Source organism: Poeciliopsis prolifica, unplaced genomic scaffold (assembly GCF_027474105.1).
Source record: "Poeciliopsis prolifica strain line A6 unplaced genomic scaffold, Auburn_PproV2 SCAFFOLD018, whole genome shotgun sequence".
NCBI lineage: Eukaryota > Metazoa > Chordata > Actinopteri > Cyprinodontiformes > Poeciliidae > Poeciliopsis > Poeciliopsis prolifica.
The window spans coordinates 1322813-1346564 of NW_026562393.1; the positions used below are offsets into that span (position 1 = coordinate 1322813).

General features: G+C 38.0%; 5 protein-coding genes across 8 annotated transcripts; all 5 read right to left on the reverse strand.

The window, feature by feature from the left end:
• Nucleotides 1-492: 492 nt before the first annotated feature.
• Nucleotides 493-5205, reverse strand: LOC129367880 (oocyte zinc finger protein XlCOF6-like). Of its 2 annotated transcripts, none has more exons than XM_055042531.1 (3): nt 4768-5205; nt 4473-4670; nt 493-3167 (listed from the first exon to the last, which is right to left on the reverse strand). In XM_055042531.1, exons 2-3 carry the CDS (start codon nt 4588-4590, stop codon nt 1261-1263), a joined length of 2025 nt encoding a protein of 674 aa, XP_054898506.1. In that variant the 5' UTR covers nt 4591-4670; nt 4768-5205; the 3' UTR covers nt 493-1260. The 2 variants fall into 2 exon arrangements, with proteins under 2 accessions (XP_054898506.1, XP_054898507.1); XM_055042532.1 differs by having other exon boundaries at nt 4759-5205.
• A 921-nt stretch (nt 5206-6126) lies between these two features.
• On the reverse strand, nt 6127-10099 carry LOC129367893 (gastrula zinc finger protein XlCGF57.1-like). Its single transcript, XM_055042562.1, has 3 exons — nt 9933-10099; nt 9524-9704; nt 6127-9217 (listed from the first exon to the last, which is right to left on the reverse strand). The coding sequence occupies exons 2-3, from the start codon at nt 9639-9641 to the stop codon at nt 7743-7745; spliced, it is 1593 nt and encodes a 530-aa protein (XP_054898537.1). The 5' UTR covers nt 9642-9704; nt 9933-10099; the 3' UTR covers nt 6127-7742.
• Nucleotides 10100-12164: 2065 nt separating this feature from the next.
• On the reverse strand, nt 12165-14962 carry LOC129367895 (gastrula zinc finger protein XlCGF57.1-like). Its single transcript, XM_055042565.1, has 3 exons — nt 14543-14962; nt 14229-14442; nt 12165-13647 (listed from the first exon to the last, which is right to left on the reverse strand). Exons 2-3 carry the CDS (start codon nt 14344-14346, stop codon nt 12281-12283), a joined length of 1485 nt encoding a protein of 494 aa, XP_054898540.1. The 5' UTR covers nt 14347-14442; nt 14543-14962; the 3' UTR covers nt 12165-12280.
• A 535-nt stretch (nt 14963-15497) lies between these two features.
• On the reverse strand, nt 15498-18225 carry LOC129367897 (gastrula zinc finger protein XlCGF57.1-like). Of its 3 annotated transcripts, none has more exons than XM_055042567.1 (3): nt 17824-18225; nt 17529-17668; nt 15498-17351 (listed from the first exon to the last, which is right to left on the reverse strand). In XM_055042567.1, exons 1-3 carry the CDS (start codon nt 17868-17870, stop codon nt 16120-16122), a joined length of 1419 nt encoding a protein of 472 aa, XP_054898542.1. In that variant the 5' UTR covers nt 17871-18225; the 3' UTR covers nt 15498-16119. The 3 variants fall into 3 exon arrangements, with proteins under 3 accessions (XP_054898542.1, XP_054898543.1, XP_054898544.1); XM_055042568.1 differs by having other exon boundaries at nt 17529-17720; XM_055042569.1 differs by having other exon boundaries at nt 17529-17742.
• A 2860-nt stretch (nt 18226-21085) lies between these two features.
• Nucleotides 21086-23466, reverse strand: LOC129367896 (gastrula zinc finger protein XlCGF57.1-like). The gene is made up of 2 exons (XM_055042566.1): nt 22840-23466; nt 21086-22506 (listed from the first exon to the last, which is right to left on the reverse strand). The coding sequence occupies exons 1-2, from the start codon at nt 22955-22957 to the stop codon at nt 21167-21169; spliced, it is 1458 nt and encodes a 485-aa protein (XP_054898541.1). The 5' UTR covers nt 22958-23466; the 3' UTR covers nt 21086-21166.
• Nucleotides 23467-23752: the final 286 nt, after the last annotated feature.

A 23752-nucleotide genomic window follows, 5' to 3' on the forward strand; every position in this document is an offset into this window, starting at 1 on the left:
TAAAAAAAATGTAATTGCTCAGACCCCTCGTGAGAAGGAAGACACCTAAAAGTTGCAGAGGTGTTTGAGGACTGGACCAGGGTAACCAAAGTAAAGACTTCAAAACAGACTTCTCTGAATAAAGTATTTAATTTCAAACAAGCCCTTAAACTAATATCAACATGCTTCTCCATTTTTGTGGACCACAAACTACACGACACCTTGTCTTTTGGTTACTCAACACAAGGTTTTTTTCCAAGGAATATGCTACAGAGACCTTGAGCTTTAAAGTTAGACAATACTAATCTGAGGCAGCTTTACAGCAAGGGACATGTGTGATATATACCAATTAAATGAAGTCTGTAAATTCAGAAAAAATTAACCATCTGGACCAGAAGGTCAAATTCTAAAATGAATTATGCAAATAATTAATTTTTGCATACATTAATGCAATAATAATAATAATAATAATTTATGAAAATTATTTGTTTTAATTTGCATAAAATTTGAAAGTACAGTTTCCCAAGTACAGTTTTATTTGGGTTTAAAAAGACTCTATGGCAAGGTGTGGTAAAAACTTTGGAGGACACATTTAATTAAAATATACATTTCTGTTCTTTTTTTCATGTCTCAAATAATAATAATAATCAAACGTTTCCCTCAAAGTGCATTCAACACCATAAATTGAAAACAACAGACATTCAAAGGACAAACAAAGCAAAGTCTGATAAATTAGAGGTACTCAACGCTAGTTGACAGCTGGTTAACAGTTTCTGAGGTTCTTTTTCTTTGTAGTCATTTGTATCCTCACATGAAACATGTCAACACATGTTGACAGATAAAATTATGTGGCATGTCCATTTAAATGCAAACCTTTTGCTATTTACAAAATTAAACTTTTTGAAATGAATCTACTTTCTAAAGATAGCCCTCGTCTCGAGTTAGGACTCCTCCACAGCCAGAAACCTTTGGAAATTTTCTTTAAGGTAAATTTAAGTTTGTTTCTTGATCATTAAAATATTTCTAATGAGATAAATATTCTATCAGTGCCTAAGAGAAATATATACATTCAATTCCCAATATTGTCAACATTTTGATTCTATCTATAAATTGATTCAATCACAATTTTTGTGAAAGTGAATGGCAATTGAGATGAAATTCACAGCTGTTCAGACAAGGGAGAATGTGGAGCAAAATGTTTTGCCATTGTGGATTACAAAACAGAAAAAAATCATTGAGCAGCCAGAAAGTCTTCAAAAGATTAGTTGACTGTCAGAATCATTAACTGCAGTCCTCGTGAATATTCATGGGTTTCTGCAGAACTCCATGTTGTGAAAATGCTTCACAGGAAACACCGCACATGGACGGTTTCTCTGCTAAATGGAGTTTCATGTGTCTTTCAAGACAGCGTTTGTAATTAAATCTGTTTTTACAGACATCACAACCAAATGGTCTCTCCTCAGAGTGGAGTCTCATGTGTCGTTCCAGTTGTATTTCCTTCACAAAATTTTTGTCACACTCACTACAGCTAAATTGGGCGGTGTGAACAGCCATGTGTGTCTTCAGAGTTCTGGATTGTAAAAAGCCTTTAAAGCAAATTTCACAAGTAAACGGTTTCTCGCCTGTGTGAACACGCATGTGACTTTTTAAATTCCCTTTTAGAGAAAATCCTTTACTGCAAATGTCACAAACAAATGGTTTCTCACCTGTGTGAACACGCATGTGACTTTTTAGGGTCTCTTTCTGTGAAAATTCTTTGCTGCAAACCCTACAAATAAATGGCTTCTCCCCAGTGTGAATGCGCATATGAGTGTTTAGGATCGCTTTTAGAGAAAATCCCTTATTACAAACATCACAAAAAAATGGTTTCTCACCTGTATGAACACGCATGTGATTTTTTAGGGTTTCTTTCTGTGAAAAACCTTTACTACAAACACTACAAATAAACGGTTTCTCACCTGTATGAACACGCATGTGATTTTTTAGGCTCTGTTTCCATGAAAATATTTTGCTACAAATACTACAAATAAATGGTTTCTCTTTTGTGTGAACACACATGTGAGCTTTTAGACTAACTTTTAAAGAAAACTCTTGACTGCAAACACTACACGTAAATGGTTTCTCACTTGTGTGAACACGCATGTGAATTTTTAGATTCCCTTGTTGTGAAAATCCTTTGTTACAAACACCACATGTAAATGGTTTCTCTCCTGTGTGAACACGCATGTGTGTATTTAAGCTCCTATGTTCAGAAAATCCTTTACTGCACACACTGCAAATAAACGATTTCTCACTTGTGTGAACATTCATGTGACTCTTTAAATTCCCTTGCCGGGAAAATCCTTTACTACAAATGCCACAAATAAACTGTTTATCTGCTGTGTGAATGCGCATGTGTCTGTTCAGGATTCCTTGGCGTGAAAATCCCTTACTACAAACACTACAAACAAATGGTTTTCCTTTGGTGTGGATCCACATGTGGTTTATAAGACTTTCCTTTACTTTAAATATTGCACCACAAATATCACATGAAAAAGGTTTTTCTCCTGAATGGACATTCATGTGAGTTTTCAGATTCGTCTTTGTAGGAAATTTTTTACAGCAAACATCACATGCAAATGGTTTCTCCCCAGTGTGGAGCATCATGTGATTTTTAAGAGAACTCTTCTCTCTAAATCCTTTTCCACAAAGATAACAGCTATGTTCTAATTTTCCACTGTGAATTGTCATGTGTAATTTAACGGAAGTCCTATGTTTAAATATTTTACCACAAAAACTGCAATCAAATGTTTTCTTTCTGCCTTGAACTCCACTCTGATTCCTAAGTTTCAGAGAAAGTTCAGAGCTTTTACCTCGTTTCCAAACTTTTACTTGGTCTCGCGTAGAGAAACCCAACGGATCTACATTTCTGTCTGGTTCTGGTTCTCCACAGTCCCCTCCATTAGGATATGTTTCTATCTGTTTCGATAAACTTCTATTCGGAGTTTGTGAGTCTATGTTGTCATTGGTTTCAAATGGACAAAGTTCTGATAGCTCAGGCTTCTCTTCATCTTCAATTTTCACAGTAAGCACCTCTCCATCCTGACAGAGCCAAACTGCCGCCTCCTTGTTAGAGTTTGGCTTCTGCTGGTCCAAACTGGAGCTCCAGGCACAGGGAACCTCTTCTTTAATCACCAGCATCTGGTAGACTGGGAACAGTGAAACACACACAGACATTATTTTATGCTTACAATTACTTTTAGAAATCTTATTTTACATATTTAAAAGTATACATTTCTTTTCCTGAAATCTGATAAACGATTAGAACTCTTTAAAATTTATAATTGCAAATATGTTTCTTTGTCTCAAATAAATACATTGCCGTTACAAGAAAACCGTTTTTCCGCCTTCATCGGTGGCCATACTAACAAGCCGAAGCATTCATTGCGGGCTTCGGTTTCGGGAACCAAATGTAGCACAGCAAAGAGCAAGGGGGAAGGATGTGCAGCGTACACACAAGTGTTATTGACAGCAATAAGATCCTCCTCTTGGCTCTGATAGGTTATTTCTGACCAGGAGTGGTGTATTTTGGCAGCAATAGGACCACAAGGAGAAGGCAGAGGAGCTCAATTTTCTTTCACAGATTATCTGTCTTCATGTTACACTGTCAGGGTGTGGTGATAGCTTTAACAAACACGTAAAAAAAACATCTACATAAAAGTTTCATACTGCAGTTTTAAGAAAAGTTTGGCGGCCAGGAATAACAGCAGTTGGATCCATATCGACTAAGTTTGACATGCAATAATTTAGTCTTTTAGCTAGTTACCCTGTGGCTTCATCAAACCACAGTGAGAGCAATCAGCCACAAATCAAGTAACTTGGAACAAAGGTGAACTGAACCAGAAGTATCCAGCTGTCCAAGTGATAAGGCTGCAGTTCTGAAGAGATCATCATGTGACATATAATCAACCTTTGGACCAAGGTGTTTTGGTAGCAAGTAAACATATCAACCTTCCAGTGCTAGAAAATATTGAAAATATTATTTTTATCTCTGCCACAGTTAAAGATAGGGGAGCCCATTCCAGTAAATTCTGATGATGTTCATCTACTGCTGTTCAGTGACTGGTGACAAAGTTGTGCATTCATTGATTCACAGATACAAGTGATCAACAGTGTTTTCTAAAAGCTCGAGGTTGGTTATCCAGTTGATCACAAAGTTAGTTTCACAGTTATGCCCTCGAAAAATTTGAACAATTAAACAATGAGATTTTCAGCCATGTTTTGGCTGAGTAAATCTATTTTCCAATGGTGCAAATTGAATTTCCCCATCTGGGAAACATTAGAATTGGACCTAGACCTTTCAAATTAGGACTAAATTGTTCTATAATAAGAGCTGAATCATTCAAGCCAAGATTGTGTTTTATGAAACTTTTAAGACTTTTAAATATTCTGCTCTTGATACCAAATAATTGTTGATTTACTACAAACCAGACAAACAAATGTGTGTTACTTACTGATGTCTTTGCTGTCTTTCGCTTCCTCTTCCAGTTCTGATGTCGACCCAGCAGGTACTGGGGGCTCCCGGCTGATCCCTCCAGGTTCATCTGCTTCAACCTTCATCATCTCAGTCATCTCACCTGGGATTCTCCTTTTCACAGTCCTTCTTTTCAACCTTTACATGTCCTAGCAGGTTAAGGTTTCAGGCAGATAACCTGAATCGGACACAAATCAGCATCTGATAAGTAGTGCATTAGAGGAAAACAGAGCACAAGGGATGCTACAGACCAGACAGCCTGATACCTTTGATACCTGGGTCAGTGGTTTTGGGTTCACTGTGACGGTCTCCAACCTCTCTGTCCTCAAGTAGACAACACGGTTAGGAGAGCTGTCCACAGAAGGTGCGGTCTCTAAGTGTGGACTCGCCCTGTAACACCAAACCACGAACTTTCAAAGGTTTGAACGTCAGAAGCACCAACCTAAGTTGGTGCTTCCGTCGTTAGCTGCTTCAGCTCCACGGAGGCTAACGGTCACCGATAAACGCAATTTACATTCGACGCTGCAAGTTTCGGGAGTAAATTACACAAGCCGCACAAAACAACCCCCTCGAAGAAACATGTCCTCACGAAGACAGCCAAGAGGGGAGTACAACTCTTATTGAACACCAACGGCAAGGGGTTTGGAAAGCCTGAATTTAGCAGTCAAGCTAACGTTGTAAAGCTCCGGGTCACTAGAGACAGTCCGGCTGAGTGCGAGGCTCTTCTGCGCATGCGTGAAAATAACACCGCTTCACTGTTTTGTATGGAAACCGGGGACGGTTGTAATACAGCTGTTTGTAGCTGCTGGCTCTTTTATGCTGGTGTAAAGAAGCTGGATACGTTTCATATGTCTCTGAGAAATGTTTCAGTGAAGGCAGGATAAGTTTATGTGTATAACATGTCTCAGTAACAACGCTTCTCTTCATCTTCAATTTTCACAGTAAGCACCTCTCCATCCTGACAGGAGAGCAGGATGCAGGAGTACCTACATTTTCCAGCTGATACTGATGAAAGGCAAATCTGAGCAAAGCAGAGAATCTTGATTTAAAGAAATTCTTTGTTTCATCATTTTTGCAGGTTTCTGGGAGTTTGTTTCAGATTAGTGGAAAATAATACAATTGCTGTTTTTCTGTGTTGGGTTCTGATTCTGTGGATGCAAAGTAGACTAAAAAGAGAAGACCTGAGGTTTCTATGACAAAATATCTTTAATCTGTTTTAGTGCTGAGCTGTTCAGTCATTTCTCCTAGCAACTGTAGGAGTTTAGAGCTGGGGTGATGTGCTCTGCTTTCCTGGCTCTAGTAAGAACAAGAGTAGCTGCATTCTGGACCAGCTGCTGTTGTCTGATTGATTTCTCAGGCAGACCTGCCTGAGAAAGGATGCTGCTGCAGTAATCAATTCGACTAAAGATAAACGCAAGGGTGGCTTTCTCAAGGTCTTGCAAGGGACATGAGTCCGTTAAAAGAGGCCGTCAATCCAAAGTCTATTAGTCACACTAATCGGAATAAAATTAGGGTTTTATTACAAACCAGCCAATTTTACGGACAAAATTTCTAGAGGAAATTAAATACAAATGTATACGAGTGTGTAAAAGTCAACAATCACAAAAACAAAATATAAAACCATGGTGCAGATGCTCTAGCAAAGAATGTTTATTCATTGAAATTGTTTATTATACAAAGACAAATGAGAATTTGCTTTCACAATAAATACATCTACAAAGCAGCACTATGACTCTCTGATATGAAACACATTTCCCACATCGTGATTAATTGGCGATTGTCAGTAAAACTCAAGTGTTTGCAATTGTAAAGAAGCAGTTCATTTTTACTTAAAATTGAACAACTTAGCTCTCACTTTTGGCCTCCTTATGCCCTTAGCGATAAATGTGTAGAAATGCTTCATATAACGAACCCGCTACTTTTTGATAGTAGCTTCAAAATGTTTCATTTGGCAGTTTAATTTCCTCATCACTGAACTATGAATGACAAGGAATGCTCTGGTTTTTATAAACCTCCAACAGAAACTGAAAGACAAATATTTACAATTAAATATTTTTGCTATTACTTTCCAAGTGTAAAACCTTTTACACAGTAAAACTAAGGATTTTTACCTAATGTGCTCTGATGGTGCATCCCTTCAGAGGCAGCATGATGAGCAGGCTGATGCACTCTTTGAAATGATGTGGCTGATCAGGTTCCAAGTTCTAGGTACCAAAACCTTTAAATTTTCACAATAAGAGCCTTTAAATGCACTGTTTTTTTTTGTTTTGTTTTTTTTAACAATTAGCCACATGAGCCTCTTTGCTCATAAACAGCAGCCTCCATCCTGGATTGCCCACTGATGATTTCCTAATACATCTGTTTGTTTTTTTTTAGTACATGGAATGTAAATGATCAACTTTGTAAATTTCCACCTCTAAAATAAGCAAGAAAATACATTGTGGGTGCATCACAATCACTATTTATTCATTTTTATCTTGTATTTCCTCTATTTGCAACACTGTACAGCAAAAGAAGATGACATTTAAAAATGTAAAGTTGGCAGAATGAAAAAAAGCTTTGGAGTGGCAGTACACACAAGTGAAAACGTGGGTGACACGCATAACAGTAGAGAGAATGAAGTGAAAATGTTTCATCACAACTGAGACCAGAAGAGGAGCCCATGAAAATCAACTGATCGAAATATCACTTAACAACATGTGGGTTTATGCATCTATTCATGTTGTCAACACAGCAAACCTTCGCAGTAAGGAACTGTCCAGGCCTAAAGTGCCCTGAACTTGGAATAGCAAGATGCTAATTTAAACTATAAACAGTAGCCTTTCTGTTCATAAAAAAATAAAATAAAATCAACAGTTTGATTTCTGGGCGTCATGTGTCCGTGTTTCCGTCTGTAATTTATCCCCAACATCATTCAGTAAAGAAGGCATTATAGTTGTGTTGGTGAGAATGTCATGGAAAATATTAAAACTACTACATGTGATACTAATAATAACTTTGATGCTGAAGTTGAACCAGATACTGAGATTAATTTTGGGGACAATAAGCATAATATAAAATGTTCATGTTGCTTAAACATCTATTGAGCTTGACACAATCTAATTAAAATAGGGGTAGAAGTGCTAAGTAGATGCTGTATTCTTTAATTCTTTAATGTGAGCAAATCAAAATAAAATCTTGATCATAAAAGTAAAAAGTTTTTTTTTTTTTCCATGATATTGACCAAAATTGTTGACTATCATCATAATCATTACTTGCAGCCCTTGGTGACATTTATGTGTTTCTGGAGAATATCTTGAGAAAATGCTTCACAGGAAACACTAAACACAGCTGGTTTCTCTCCTGAATGGAGTTTCATGTGACTTTCAAGGTGACACTTGTGTTTAAATCTGTTTTTACAGACATCACAACCATATGGCCTCTCCTCAGAGTGCAGCCTCATGTGTCGCTCCATCTGTATTTCCTTTACAAAACATTTGCCGCACTCGCTACATCTAAACTGTGCGGTGTGAACAGCCATGTGTGTTTTTAGACCCCCAGAATGTGAAAATCCCTTACCACAAACACTACAGGTAAAAGGTTTTTCCCCCGTGTGAACACGCATGTGACTCTTTAGACTCTCTTTTAGTGAAAATCCTTTACTGCAGACATCACAAGTAAACGGTTTCTCACCTGTGTGAACACGCATGTGAGTTTTTAGGCTCTCTTTTAGTGAAAACCCTTGACTGCAGATACTACAAATAAATGGTTTTTCACCTGTGTGAACGCGCATATGAGTTTTTAGGCTTTCCTTTTGTGAAAATCCCTTACTGCAAATGCTACAAACAAAAGGTTTCTCTCTTGTGTGAACATGCATGTGACTCTTTAGACTTTGTTGTCGTGAAAACCCTTTACTACAAAGAGAACAAATGAATGGTTTTTCTCCTGTGTGAACACGCAAATGGCTTTTTAGACTCTCTTTTTGTGAAAACCCTTTACTGCAAATATTACAAACGAATGGTTTTTCTGTGGTATGGATCCACATATGATTTTTAAGACTTTCCTTTACCCTAAATTTTGTACCACAAACATCACAGGGAAAGGGTTTTTCTTCTGAATGGACCTTCATGTGAGTAGTAAGAAACTTCTTTGCATGAAATCTTTTGCCACAATGGTCACAGGCGAACGGTCTCTCTCCAGTGTGACGTCTCATATGTGTCTGAAGAGAACTCTTCTCTCTAAATCCTTTACTGCAAATATCACAGATATGTTCTCTATTTGCAGTATGTGTCATCATGTGTAATTTAACATGAGACTTGCGTTTGAACCTTTTGCCGCAAACACTGCAATCAAACGGCCTCTCTCCTGCATCGGCTCCCACTTTCGCCGAGTTTGTGGAACACAGTTTAGATCTGTGAACTTTCATTTTACTTTGTTGAGAAGAACACACTGGATCAGGGTTTTTCTCCGGTTCTGATATTCCACAGTCCTGCCGATCAGTTTCTGTCATGTGGTTACCCAAACAGCTGATTGGTGGTTCTGTCTTTCTGTGGTCATCAATCTTGATCACCTGTACCTCTGAAAACTGAGGTTTCTCTTCATTTTCTTTCTTCACAGTAAGCTGCTCTGCCTCCTGACTGATCCACAGTTCCTCCTCCTCTTCCTTTATATGGGGATCTGGGTCCTGCTGATCCAAACTTGGGTTCCAGTCATGAGGAACCACTTTAATTTCAAACATCTGATGAACTTGGAGCGACAAAACAAACAGGAGCATTATTGACACACAAGGATTACAAAATTAGCATTAAAAAATGAAAGCCATTCTCTTTCATTTTTCAACTCTAAGAAAAAAAAAAACTAATCTGTTCAATATGATAATGGCAAGCATGTTTCAAAATATTTTGTTTCAATTATATTGAACAGTCATCTTAAAGAAATACAGATCAGGACCCAGTGGACGTTTAGAATCCAAAGATATAATGCCGATCTTCTTGGAACTTCCCATAAGAGTTTATTTACTCCAAACCAGATATACAAATGCGTGTCACTTACTGAGATCTTTGCTGTCTTGTGTCTCCTGCCCCAGATGTGATGTGGATGCTCCAGGTATGGAGGGCTCCAAGCTGAACCCTCCAGGTTCATCTGCTTCAACCTTCATCATCTCAGTCATCCTCGCTCTTCTCTGGATTCTCCTTTTCCTTTACACAATCCTTGTTTACAACCTTCACATGTTCTAGAAGATCAATGTTTCAGTGTTATGCGCTATATTAACTGGTTTAATACTCTCAGAAACTGGAGTAAGACCCCCCAAAAAAAATCATCTTATCAGATGAAGTGCATTAATAAATGCAAACACCAGCTGAGCTGAAGCGATGCTGCAGAGTCTCTGTTGTTAGCTGCTTTAGCTCCAGGGTGGCTAACTGTCATTTTTGCTATTAGAAAACAAAGACACATTATTTACCGCAAACTCCGGACAGATATAACCAGAAGGGTTTGATGCAAACATGTATGCGGAATATCCTCAGCACGACTGTCAAGAAGAGACTCGGACACCAGTTACGTCCCCCCTCCCCTTTTTTATACACAATTCCTGACGTTTTCCTCTCAAAACAAAACCATTTAAGCTAACATTGCTACATCGGGGTAACTTCCTCTTAGATAACCAATGAATGACAAGTAGAGCTCTGACTCGAAAAACCACGTCCTGTTTCAACCTTCAGCTTTTCACAATAAAAGGTGCGATATTGTGTAAAAATAAACTTTTTCAAAGCTTTGCATATTATATTACTCATTTATTAAAAACACACCTGGGATGTTGACTTGATTCTTTTATGCATGTTTGATCAATCCTTTAATCTCCTATGACAACAATTTAGCCATGCAAAACGCCTGGATGGCTCTAGTAGTTCCTGTTTGGAGGGTCCATCTCACAGAGCACCCTTCCCTCTGCTGCTCCCCCACCCAGCCCCTTCAAACTAGCCAGCAGCAATTAGCGAACATTAGCAAACACCTGGGGGAGCTGGGCATCTGCTGAGCTTATTATACAAGCTACTTCTCAGTGCAACACTGGTGAAATCATTGTTAAAGGACATTTGACTTTGTGATTTAATTTAAGGGACTGGTGACCAGGATGTACCCCACCTCTTACGCTATGACTGCTAAAGATAGGCACCAGCCCCAACACTACCCGACAAGAGAGAAGGAAAAAGAAAAAAGCAAGAGCACCAAACCTTAAAATAAATCTCATGGTTTGTTCAACTGACGTAACCAGAAGATGTTAAAACAGAAGAGCTGCAGGGAGAGGAAAAGACATAATCACAGATTGACTGTGCACAAAGACAGTTTAATGTTTATTTAACAAATTGATTATTCCTATTTACAAAGGTTTTGTAACCGTGTATCAAACTGACAAAAATTCAGTCAACATTTCTCATAATTCTTTTAATCAAAGAAACAAACTTGAGACATTTTTATTTTTTTACAGTTAATACTTTCACCAAATTGGTGTGTCCCAAATATATTAGAATAAAAATATTATATGGAATCTTGTAAAAGAAAGAAGAGCTGTGTAAGCCATAAAGACCATTCGTATTTAAGCACCGTGATGTGGTATGGTCACTAGTGGGGCCGAGCAGATTCAGCCAACAGTCATAATAAAATCAGAATCTAAGCTCAGTTCTTGGTGGTTCAAGGTGAGCAAGGTTTGAGGATGAAAAGTGCCAAGTTGGAGTTTATTCTTTGTCTGAACTTTTCCTTTCAAAGGCATTTCGGGATTTTACAAATCCAAATTTTGCAATAAACTCTTAATACCAACACATTCATTTTAATTTTAATTTTGCTTTTTCGGAGGGGGACTTGCTGGTGTGCTTTGGATTTTTGTTCTACTGCAGAATTCAAATGCTCTTTGGTTTGAGGTCACAGATGGCCGGACATTCCCCTTCAGGATGTCTTGGTGGACAACAGAATTGTGGTTCAATTTATCACAGCAAGTCCTTCAGGTCCGGAAGCAGCAAAATAGCTCCAAACCGTTACATTTTCAAAACCGTAGTTTATTTCTGGCATGATATTCCTTTTCCTGGCTTTTGAGGATCTTTTGAGATCTGCTTCGCTTTGTCAGGCAGGTCCTATTGAAGGTGTGGCTAAAGAAATGGAACTAATCTTTCCAAACTTGTGACTCAGGTTTGGATTTTTTCCCTTTTACAACAAACACCTTCATTAAAACACAACATTTTGTGACTAAATAAGATAAGTTTGTCCATTATTCAAATGTATCTGGTCTAAAACACATGTGACAAACATACAAATGGTAATGGGGCAAACACTTTTTGTCACTGCTGTATTTTCATCTCATTATTTTGTGTAATGTATGAAACTTTCTCTATTAAGTATGATATTTACATTTGGATATAATTTGATAGATTTGAGATTGAAGAATAAAATATTTCATAAGACTTTCAGTACATTAATATAATAATGTAGCGTCATCAGTTAATATTATCGGCTCACTATTTATGAGGACTACAGTATTTTTAAATATTGAACCATCCCCAAAAAGACAAAGAAATATTTTTAAATACATGTTTTCCAACTATTTTTTAAAGTTTAAAATGATACATTAATTATTAAATAATAATAATAATAATCATTACAATTTTTAAGTTAATTATTAAGCTGAAAACTGTAAATGTGGAAGCACTGCTATTCTGGTGTTCATTCTGTATTCAGAATAAAAAGCTAATCCAGCTCCACAGAAAATCACAAACAAAATTCTAATAATTGAAAAAAGGTTTTAGAAACCAACTGACAATATCAAGACTTGCAGCCTTCATGAACGGCCATGTGTCTCGTCAAATTTCCTTGTCGTGAAAACGCTTTACTGCAAACACTACAAACAAAAGGCTTCTCTCCCGAATGGACTCTCATGTGATTTTCAAGATGGAGCCTTTTATTAAATCTGATCCTACAGACTTCACAACTAAACGGCCTCTCCATCTTGTGGAGTTTGACATGCCGCATTAACTGTGTTTCCTTCACAAAACGCTTGCTACAATCGCCACAGCTAAATAGTGCGGTGTGAACCTCCATGTGGTTTTTCAGACTCTGTTGTCGTGTGAATCCTTTATCACACACACTACAAATAAACATTTTCTCTCCCGTGTGAACAAGCACGTGCCCATTGAGAGTCTCTTGTTTTGAAAATCCCTTATTGCAAACATTACATATAAATGGGTCTTCTCCTGTGTGGACACGCATGTGTCTCGCCAGAGTCTCTTGTTTAAAAAATCTTTTACTGCAAACACTACAAGTAAATGACTTCTCTTGTGCGTGAACACGCATGTGTCTCTTTAATTGAGTTTGTTGTGAAAATCCCTCACTGCAAACACCACAAATGAATTGTTTCTCTCCTGTGTGAACACTCATGTGCCTCTTTAGATGATGCTGTAGGGAAAATGCTTTACTACAAACATGGCATACAAATGGTTTCTCTGTGGTGTGGATCCTCACGTGCCTTGTTAGAGTTCCTTTTGTTTTAAATCTTGTACCACAGACATAGCAAGAAAAAGGTTTTTCTCCTGAATGGACTCTTTGGTGCATTTTGAGAATAGCTTTTGCATAAAACGTTTTACCACAGTCTTCACAAGCAAATGGTCTCTCTCCAGTGTGGAGTCTCATATGCGTCTGAAGAGCACGCTTTTCTTCAAATCCTTTACCACAAAAATCACAGCTATGTTCCCTCATTCCAGTGTGAGTCATCATGTGCATTTTGAAAGTCGTGTAATTTTTTAAACTTTTGCCACAAATATTGCAGCTGAAATGTTTGTGTTCTGTTTGGACTCCAAACTGAGCAATCTTACTTTGTTGAGAGAAACATGCTGGATCTGGGCCCCTGTTTGGTTCTGGAGTCTTACATTCATCTTCTTCTAATTCTGTTTCCATCTGTTTAACTAAGCTGCTGCTTGAAGCCTCTGTATTTCCATTGTCTTCAGTTTTAATCTGATGAAGCTCTGACAACTGAGGTTTCTCTTCATCTTCAGTTTTCACAGTAAGCTGCTCTTCCTCCTGACTTATCCACAGTTCCTCCTCCTCCTTCTTTATAAGAGGGCGCTCCGGGTTCTGCTTGTCCAAATTGGAGCTCCAGGTTTGGGGAAACTTTTTAATCACCAAAATCTGATGAACTGGGGACAAGAAAATGCAAGGAGGCATTGTTGAATACTCATAATAAGGAAAATGCTATTATTTACATATCCAAGTCTCCAGATTTTCTCTTGTTACCAATCTACAAAAAAAAAATATATATATATATAAACTGTTCGAGTTGAATCTTTCGCTCATGACACATTTGGACAAACCAATATTTTATTATCATAAGCCTGCAAAAGTTTGTGCAATCTACAAAATCCCAACAGTTTCCGAAAGATGAAACTTGTGGGTATTACAGTAATAATATGGCACTGTATTTCTTGTCCCCTGTGGTCTGCTCAACATTCCAGCCACCTGCTTTTTTAACTGAACAGCAAAAATGAAGCCAAAATCTTTGTATTGGAGCTGGCCTGATTAGAAGAAACTTCAGCAGTTGGACATATGAGGGGCCCTCTGATGAACAGCTTAACTATTCAAGGTGAATTCGGCCTCAGTTGCAATGACAGCAGTGATACTTTCATATATGTATCACTTTGATTGTCTCCACAGTTTATCTACACTTTTTACAACTTCTGGTTGCTAATTTTCTCCAATTCAGACAGTGTGTGTGACTTACTGAGATCTTTGCTGTCTTGTGTTTCCTCTTCCAGTTCTGATATGGATACTGCAGGCAGGAGGGTCTCCAACCTGAACCCTCCAGGTTCATGCGTTTCAACCTTCATCATCTCATTCATCCTCGCACCACCTGTGGTTTTTTGTCTTCACCCTTCACATGTTCTAGTAGGTCAAGATTTAAGTCTTATAACCAGTAAATTCTGTCTTTCTGCTGCCTGAAAGTGGAACCAGACACAAATCAGCCTCTGATCAAATAAAGTGTGTGAACAGAAAATGTAATCATCTGAACTGATGCTGCAGAGCAGAGTCTGATACCTTGGTCAGTAGGTCTGGGTTCACTCTGCTCCAGTCTCTCGGTCCTCACCTGGCCCATAAGGTTTGAGGAACTGTCCACGGACGACGTGGTCCTCCACGCACAGTCTCACAAACCCAACAGTATGGACTATTGTTGTAGCGTTAAACATTGTAAAACTTCGAAGTCTGACGTCGATTCAGTCCCTGCTGTTAGCTGGTTTAGCCCTGTGGTGGCTAACGGGCCATTCACTTTGCTAAGGAAGGCTATTTATATTATGTACAGGAAAGTTCGGCAAGAAAAACTCACAGTAGCTCTAAACAAACACAAAGAAGCAAGATTTACAAGAGGACTGTAAACTAGACTGTGTGACATCAACTAGACTTTCTTTTCACGCATAATCTAAAATGCTTTTCTTTTGAGATTTAGCTAATTCAGCTAGCATCGCCACATCCGGTTACGTCCTCCTCCCTGGCCAATCAGTGACAAGTAAAACACCTATTTTGGAAAACAATTTCCACTTTCATCCGTTAGTTTTTCAGAGTAAAAGAACCTGACTACACATAATAATACCATTTTACAAACGAAGTATTACTAAGTATTTACTTCCATAATCACGATGATTACTATTTTGAACTTTTAGAGTATATAATTACAGCTCAGGACAACAAATAAATGTAGATTTTGTCCCGTTATTCTCATCCTATTTCCTCATTTGCGTCTTTTCAAGCATTGTCATAGATGAGTACAAGCTTCAGTTTGAAAGTGTTCAATGTTACTGCATTGTCAGTTGTGGGATTAAATTATTTAATGAATTATCTCCTCTCCAAGACAACAATAAATAAAAAACATAAGTGGAGGAGTGTGAAGTATTTTCCTGATAAACAAATGTGAATAAATTAGTAATTGGCACATTTAAAAATGTATTTTCTATTTGCAATGGACAGTTCTTGTATCCTTTTAAAAAGACCAGTCAAGTTTGAGAGAGTGAAAGCATTTAGCATAACAACATACTCTACAAACTTTACAGCGTTACAATTATTGGGAGTCAAGCCAAACACATAAATAATACATACAAATAACAATAAGTAAAACAATGCACAACTAAACATTATCTTAAATTTTAGATTCTGTCATATACTCTGTCCGCCAAATATGTGGATTTGTAAATGAGCAAAAATAAGATTATCACATATCACAACATTTCTCATCAGGTCCATGAAAACTTAGCTTTTACATGTCATGTCAAGCATTCAAATAAATACCTTTGAGCATAAAACCCCACCAAGCATGTATACCGGATGTTTTGGTCGTTTCCATGGCCTCTGAGGTCATTTGAATTGATTTGCAAAACCGTCCACTTTGACAGTTCAGCTTCACAATTGAAGCTTAAATAAATTAGATGATTACTTTCTGTAAGACCATGTGGGCATCAATTGAGAAGACGGCTGCTTAATGTTGGCTTTACAAACACTGCCCCACTTCTGGCTTCCTTCTTAAATGCAACTTGAGAGCTCTTCCTATTAGAGCAACTATTTTCACTGTCCCTTTAAAGAAATTTGTCAGAGGACAGAGGAAACTTGTTCCTTTACCACAAAGTTTATCTTCTGTGTGAGCACACATGTCTCTTTAGAGACTCTTGTTTTGAAAATGCTTTAGCACAAACTCTACAAACAAATGGTTTCTCTCCTGTGTGAACACGCATGTGACTTTTCAGATGAATTTGTTGCGAAAATCCCTTAGAACAAAGATCACAAATGAATGGCTTCTCACCAGTGTGAACACACATGTGTCTCTTTAGTGTCTCTTTTTGTGAAAATCCCTTACTGCAAACACTACAAATAAATGCTTTTTCTCCCGTGTGAACGCACATGTGTCTCTTTAAGGTCTCTTTTTGTGAAAATCCTTTGGAACAAACACTACAAGTAAACGGCTTCTCTCCGGTGTGAATGCGCATGTGAATCTTAAGATGAATTTGTTGTGAAAATCCTTTGGTACAAACATTACAAATGAACAGCTTCTCTCCCGTGTGGACACACATGTGACTCTTTAAGTGAACTTGAAGTGAAAATCCTTTACTGCACACAGTACACACAAATGGTTTCTCTGTGGTGTGAATCATCATGTGGTTTTTAAGAGTTCCCTTCATTTTAAATCTTGTCCCACAAATGTCACATGGAAAAGGTTTTTCCCCTGAATGAACCTTCAGGTGAGTTTTAAGACTTGTCTTTGCATGAAACCTTTTATCACACCGGTCACAGGCAAAAGGTTTCTCTCCAGTGTGGAGTCTAATGTGTGTCTGAAGATAATGTTTTTCTTTAAATCCTTTCCCACAGACATCACAACTATGCTCTCTATTGCCTGTGTGGATCATCATGTGTAATTTAACATTAGTCTTACGTTTGAATCTTTTACCACAAAAATTGCAATGAAATGGGCTTCCTCTGGTAGGAGCCATGAATTTGGAACGCAGATCAGGTGTTTTTCTTTTCTCCTTTCCTGTCACCTCAGTTGGTCGAAAATAACATATTGGACTTGTAATCCCGTCTGGTTCTGGTCCGCCACAGTCCTTTTCTTCTGCTTCTGTTTCCATCTGTTCAGCTGAGCTGCTGGTTGAACTTTTGGTATCTCTGTGGTCTTCAGTTTTGATCTGATGAGAGTCTGATAACTGACTTTTCTTTTCATCTTTACCATTTGCAATAAGCTGCTCTTCCTCCTGACTGATCCACACTTCCTCATCTTCCTCCTTTATGTGGGGGGTTTCTGAGTCCTGCTGGTCCAAACCAGGGCTCTCGTCATGGGGAGCCACTTTAAACACCAACATCTTATGCCCTGGGAATATTGAAAAATACATGAACATTAATCATCTATCTTAGGAAAGTCTGTGCAAAACCTGCAAAACTGTCACTGCAGACACTGACATCAAAAATCTCATAATACACAGCTTCTGTCACAATTGGCAGGGCAGCAACTTTCTTTGTGTTCATATCACACAGCTCTAGTAATTACCCATCTTAGTCTGGTCTGAATTGGACGCTACAGGTCTTGGAGCCTCCAAACTGAGCTCTCTGGGTTTGTCCGCTTCAACTTTCACCAATGCAGACATTCTTGCTCGGCCTTCACGATTCTTGTCTTCAAACCTTCTCGTTCTAGAAGATCAAGGTTTCAGTCATATAACCTGGATATTCTGCTGTTTCTCTGCTGCATAGAGACAAATCAGCATCTGATGAAATAAGGGCGCATTAACAAAATATGTAAACAGTGGCACAGCTGAAGCGACGCAGCAGAGCGGAGAGGCGGATACCTGGGAAAGATGTTCTGGGTCCACTCGGTCCGGAAGTGTCCACACATGATCTGGTGTTCCACTCGCAGCCTCCCAAAACTTAAGAGTGTGGATTTGTCCTGTGGCAATAGCCACGAACTTTAAAACGCTTCAACCTCAGACGCACTGATTAAGACTCTGCCTTGTCTCCACGGAGCCTAACAGTCAAATTAACGGTTGCTAATAAAAGCTAATTCCATTCCGTGCAGAAAACCTCCGCTGGAGGTAACCTCACCCACTGAAGAAGAAATGCACAACGGCGACGTTTCCATGAAAAATATCAGCAGACTAATCGAAAACACCAGTCACACACTCATTTTAAACAACCTTTAAAACGGTTTTCTGTTAGGGCTAAGCTAGCCAAGCTAACATCCGGTTACTTCCTCTTCGTTGGCCAATCAATGATCACTAAAGTCCTGATGCGACAAAACTATTTCCCGTAATCAGTATTGTTTGTTTTCAATAGTAATATTAGCATGTGCTTCACTGGCCAAGTTTGCGCATACACACGAGTAATTTAAATATGTGTATTTTGTAATATGTTATACATCTTTTCAACCATATATAAAACAGCACAATTCAAACATCAGTTATTTAATCCAGCCCTTTGGTCGAGGTGACATGGGTCATAACAGGTTGTTTGGAGGAAAAGAAACTAAATGTTCTTTTTTTAATTCTTGCTGTTTGTAAGATTGAAGCTAAAGTGACAAGGAGAAAGTGGTACAAGCACGTTGACATGCTGGGAAAAAACAGATCTCAATAGAATCAAATATAAACATCCAAATCATTAAATCAACACAGTCTCAAAATCTCAAAATTGATAAATGGAAAATAACAAAATGGCAGCTTTCATGCTGCCAAATCCCATTATGTATTTATTAGAAAAAATAAGAAGTCACAAGTTGTATTAAATATGTCTGATTTGAGCTGTTCAAAGAACAGAAAAAAATAGTTTATTTTCAAATTAATGTTTTTATAAATTTGTTATTTTAATTTACTCGGAATTCATATGGACAAGCAAATTACGACATTAATCCTACAGAAAGCAGAGAGGATTAGGAGAAAGGTCACCAGGTTCATCACAAACAGACAAAACAAACTACTGTAAACATTCCAACACTGTTCTTTAAATCTATACTAAAAACCCACCTAGTATGGAGTTGCTTTAAAACATTATAAATGAAAGATTAATAAATATTCTGATGTGTAACAATGGCACTTTACAAAATGTAATTCTTCAATCGTTCATAGTGTTCTATGACTATGTATTTTTGTGTTTTTATGATGCAGGTACCTTGAACTGTCTTGTTGCTGAACTGTGCTATACAAATAAACCTCATTGACTTTGATTAATAGCAGTTAACATATTCATTTTGGGACTGTTGAAGGAAGTCAGAGTTCACAGAGAACCATGGATGTGTTGAGAGAACATGCCACCTCCACACCACGCAGAAACACCCAGGATTCAAACCTACGTTGTACTTATTGTGAGACAGCAGCTTTTATCACTGCCCAATTCGAAGACTAGATGCACCGATGAACACACGTGTGTCTCTTCAGATCGCCTTGTTGTGAAAATGCTTTCCTGCACTCAACACAAACAAAAGGTTTCTCTCCTGAATGGACTCACATGTAACTTTCCAGGTTGCACTTATGGGTAAACCTGCTTTTACAGAGATCACAAGCAAATGGCCTCTCCTCTGTGTGGTGTCTCACATGTCGCTGTAACTGAATTTCCTTGACAAAACATTTATAGCAATCTCTACAGGTGAATGGTGCTTTGTGAACCTCCATGTGGTTTTTCAGATTAAGTTGTTGTGAAAATCCTTTACTACAAACACTACAAACAAATGGTTTTTCTCCTGTGTGAAGATGCATGTGACTTTAGATTCTGTTGCAGTGAAAATCCCTTAGTGCAAAAACTAAGTCTAGACGCACCAATGAACACACACGTGTCTCTTCAGGTCTCTTTGTTGTGAAAAGGCTCTCCTGCAAACATTACAAACAAATGCGTTTTTCACTTGTGTCAATTAAAGAATGTGATTTATCTTTTTTTGAATTATTTATTTAAATAGAATGTCAGGCATAAAACTCCACCAGCTTTCCAATGTACATTGCTTAACATAGTTTTGACAACAGAGTATAAACCACAGTATAAAGGTGTCAGTCACAACAGAGAGAGATTGCTTACAAAATCCACCGGGAGGCATGTAAAGCCTGGCAGACTTCCAGGCTTTACAATGTCGCTATAATGTAAAGCAAAGTGATGGGCTGTAATTAATTCAGAGTCTCTTAGTGGAATCCTGCATTTTTGCTCATTTGTTCTGCACAATGGTCAGAACCAATACATTAGGGTCAACTTCATTTGTATCTTAAATAGACTTTAACAAATCTGCTGCAATAATAAAGAACAAGAACACAGCTCTTCTTAACAATATTAAACCAAAAAGAAACTAATATTTGTCAGAACTACAGTTCTTCTGAATCTGTCTTAATATGCTGCTCTTACTTGGTTTGACTCTTTTTGCAAATCTATTATTTCTGAGAATAAATCACCTAAAATGCTTTATCCATTGCTTCTAAGTATAAATCTGACTTAAACAACGTTACAAAAACCTTTGTATTACACACTTTTCTTGATTAAGGGCAAGACTGTTTAGTCTCCATTTCAATGACATGTGATAATTAATCTACTAACATGTCACTTCAGTTCTAGTTAAATAGAAGACAAAACATTCTCAGAAACTTGTCACTTTGTTTTGATAGTTTAAACTAAACTAAATGATCACTTTAGTGGTTTTCTCTCCTTTACCCAGACCTGTAATAGTGGATTTCTCATCACTCTTTCCGGGTGAAAAAGGCTTAGTCCTGAGGTGACAACAAATACAATAAACAGAGAAAAGTGAAGAAACTACAGCACAGTTTTGCATCCCATGTTGAGAAAACTCCCAATAGTGATGGCTAAACCTTGGCCACACTAAACATGATCATACTTCTTAGATGTGCAAACTGAAGAAGCAGTGAAACATTTCACAGCACTGGTAACAGAAGCTGTGCCCACGTTTTTATTATTGACATCAAAATGTAATTCCACCCCTATATATATATATATATATATATATATATATATATATATATATATATATATATATATATATATATAAACATTTAGAGCAAAATAAGGTAAATAAGTGCCTCATCTCCTTGACAAACTGTTAAATACGGATGATGAGAATACTTATTTATACTAAATCTGCTTTTACAAACATCACAACCAAAAGGTTTCTCTGTCTTGAATCTTCATCTCGAATTCCTTCATGAAAAGTTAACTACAACCACTAAAGCTTTTAAAAGGTAAAGTGTGAATATCCATGTGTTTTCTCAGATATGCTGGTCGTGAAAATCTCTGACTGCAAACACTACAAACAAACGGTTTCTCTCCCGTGTGAACGCGCGAGTGTCTCTTCAGGTCTCCGTGCAAGGAAAATCCTTTGTTGCAGACATGACAAACAAACTGTTTCTCTCCTGAATGGACTCTCATGTGGTTTTCAAGATGATTCCTTTGAATAAACCTGCTTTTACAGACACCACAACCAAATGGCCTCTCCTCTGTGTGCAGCCTCGCATGTCGCTTTAACTGGGTTTCCTTCACAAAACACTTGCCACAATTTCCACAGCTAAATTGTGCATTGTGACTGTCCAGATGCCTTCTCAAATACACTTGTTGTGAAAATCCTTTATTACAAACACTACAAGTAAATGGTTTGTCTCCCGTATGAACACGCATATGACTCTTTAGATCCCCTTGTCGCAAAAATCCTTTACTACAAACACTACAAATATAGTGTTTCTGTCCTGTGTGAATAAGCATGTGTCTCTTTAGAATATTTTGTTGTGAAAAACTTTTATTGCAAACACTACATACAAAAGGTCTCTCTTCAGTGTGGATCCACATGTGCTTTTTAAGACTTTCCTTTACCTTAAATCTTGCACCACAGACATCACAACAAAACGCTTTTCCTCCAGAATGGAGCTTCAAGTGAATGTTCAGATTTCTTTTGGCGTGGAATCTCCTCCCACAATCTTGACAGGAAAATGGAGTCTCTCCGGTGTGGACTCGCATATGAGTCTTAAGAGAAAGTTTTTCTTTAAATCCCTTCCCACAAAGATCACACCTATGCTCTCTCATTCCAGTGTGAATCATCAGGTGTAACTTAACATTTGTCTTCAGTTTGAATCTTTTTCCACAAATACTGCAACCAAATGGCTTCTCTCCTGTGTGCACCTTTTGCCTAGGAGGAACACTGGAAGACAGTTTGGCTGCCATACATCTACCTTCAACCGTCACCTTATTTTTTTGGAAATAACCTACTGAATCTCGGCTCCAGTCTGGTTCTAATCCTCCACGGCCCTCTCCACCTGGTTCTGTTTTCCTCTGTTCAGTCAAGGTGCTGCTTAAAGTTTCTGTCTCTCTGATCTCTTCAGTTTTGATTTGAGGCAGCTCAACTTTCTCTTCACTTTCAGTCTTCACAGCATGCTGCTCCTCCTCCTGACTGATCCACAGTTCTTCGTCTTCCTCCTTTATGTGGAAGGTTTCTGGATCCTGATGATCCAAACTGGGGCTCCAGTCCTGAGGAACCACTTTAATCACCAACATCTGGTGGACTGAGAACATTATAACACACAGAATCATCACTGATAGCTTCTGATTGATAAAATGGCAAATTGTCCTTCCAAATTGTTACGTTTAAATTGATAATTAGCGTAACAAAATGCATGTGTCACTTCCTTTCAGAAAAAGAATCAAATTTTTTTTAAAATTATTATTATTGGTTACAGAATGCAATGAGTTAAGGGGACCCATCTTGTTTAAACCAAGGCAAGACAGTCAGATGGCTTGCATTTACTTTTCACACTGACGCTTCCAACAGTCCTTTTCACAACTTCCAGTCAGATATAATCAGCTTCAATCCAGACAACCAAATGTGAGTCACTTACTGAGATCTTTGTTGTTTAGTGTTTCCTCCTCCAGTTGTGATGTGGATGCTGCAGGTATGGGGGCCTCCAAGCTGAACCCTCCTGGTTCCTCTGCTTCAATCTTCATCATCTCGGTCATCCTCACTGCACTTGACTTCTCCTTTTTTACAATCTTTTGTCAGTAACCTTCATTTTTAAGCATGTCAAGGTTTCAGCCATCTGGCCTTCATGTTGTGTTTTTACATTTCCATGAAACCTCAATAAGACCCGAATCAGCTACCGGTCAAATAAAGTGTAACGTTGATTGTAAGCCGTAGAAGAGCTTACAAAACAAGGTAAGCGAGTCTGATACCTTGGTCAGTAGCTCTGAGTCCACTGTCCCTTTTGCGGTTTTAAAACATCAGCTTTAAATACTTCATCATTAAAACACTGGTTAAGTCTCTGCTATCAACTACTTTAGCTCCACATAGTAATCCATTCATTCTTCTAATGGAAGCTAATTACGTTCCGAACTGTGAGCTACTGCTGGATATAATCGCAGCGACCCAACAGATACGTAAGAGAAATATTCTCTGAGCCTGTCGAGAAAAGACTGACATATTAACTACACACAAGCGTTAAGGCGTTTTACTGTCAGGTCTTAGCAACTTAGGCTAACATGACAACATCCGGTTACGTTTTAAAATGGAAAACCTCTTCCGTTATAAGCAATCAGCTTTTCAAAATAAAACAATTTATGAGAAAATGAATAGCTTTCTACCCAGCTTTCCGTTTGCTATGGTGAGGACGGCTGGTTGGTTGTTTCATTCTACAAAACAAATAATTGAATTGGGCTTATTTATACACTACCGAAATCCCAAAAAGCCTTATCTTAAGGCACTATATATGAGAAATGCTGGGAGAAAATGCAGCTGAAGTGAATAAATGCTGGAAC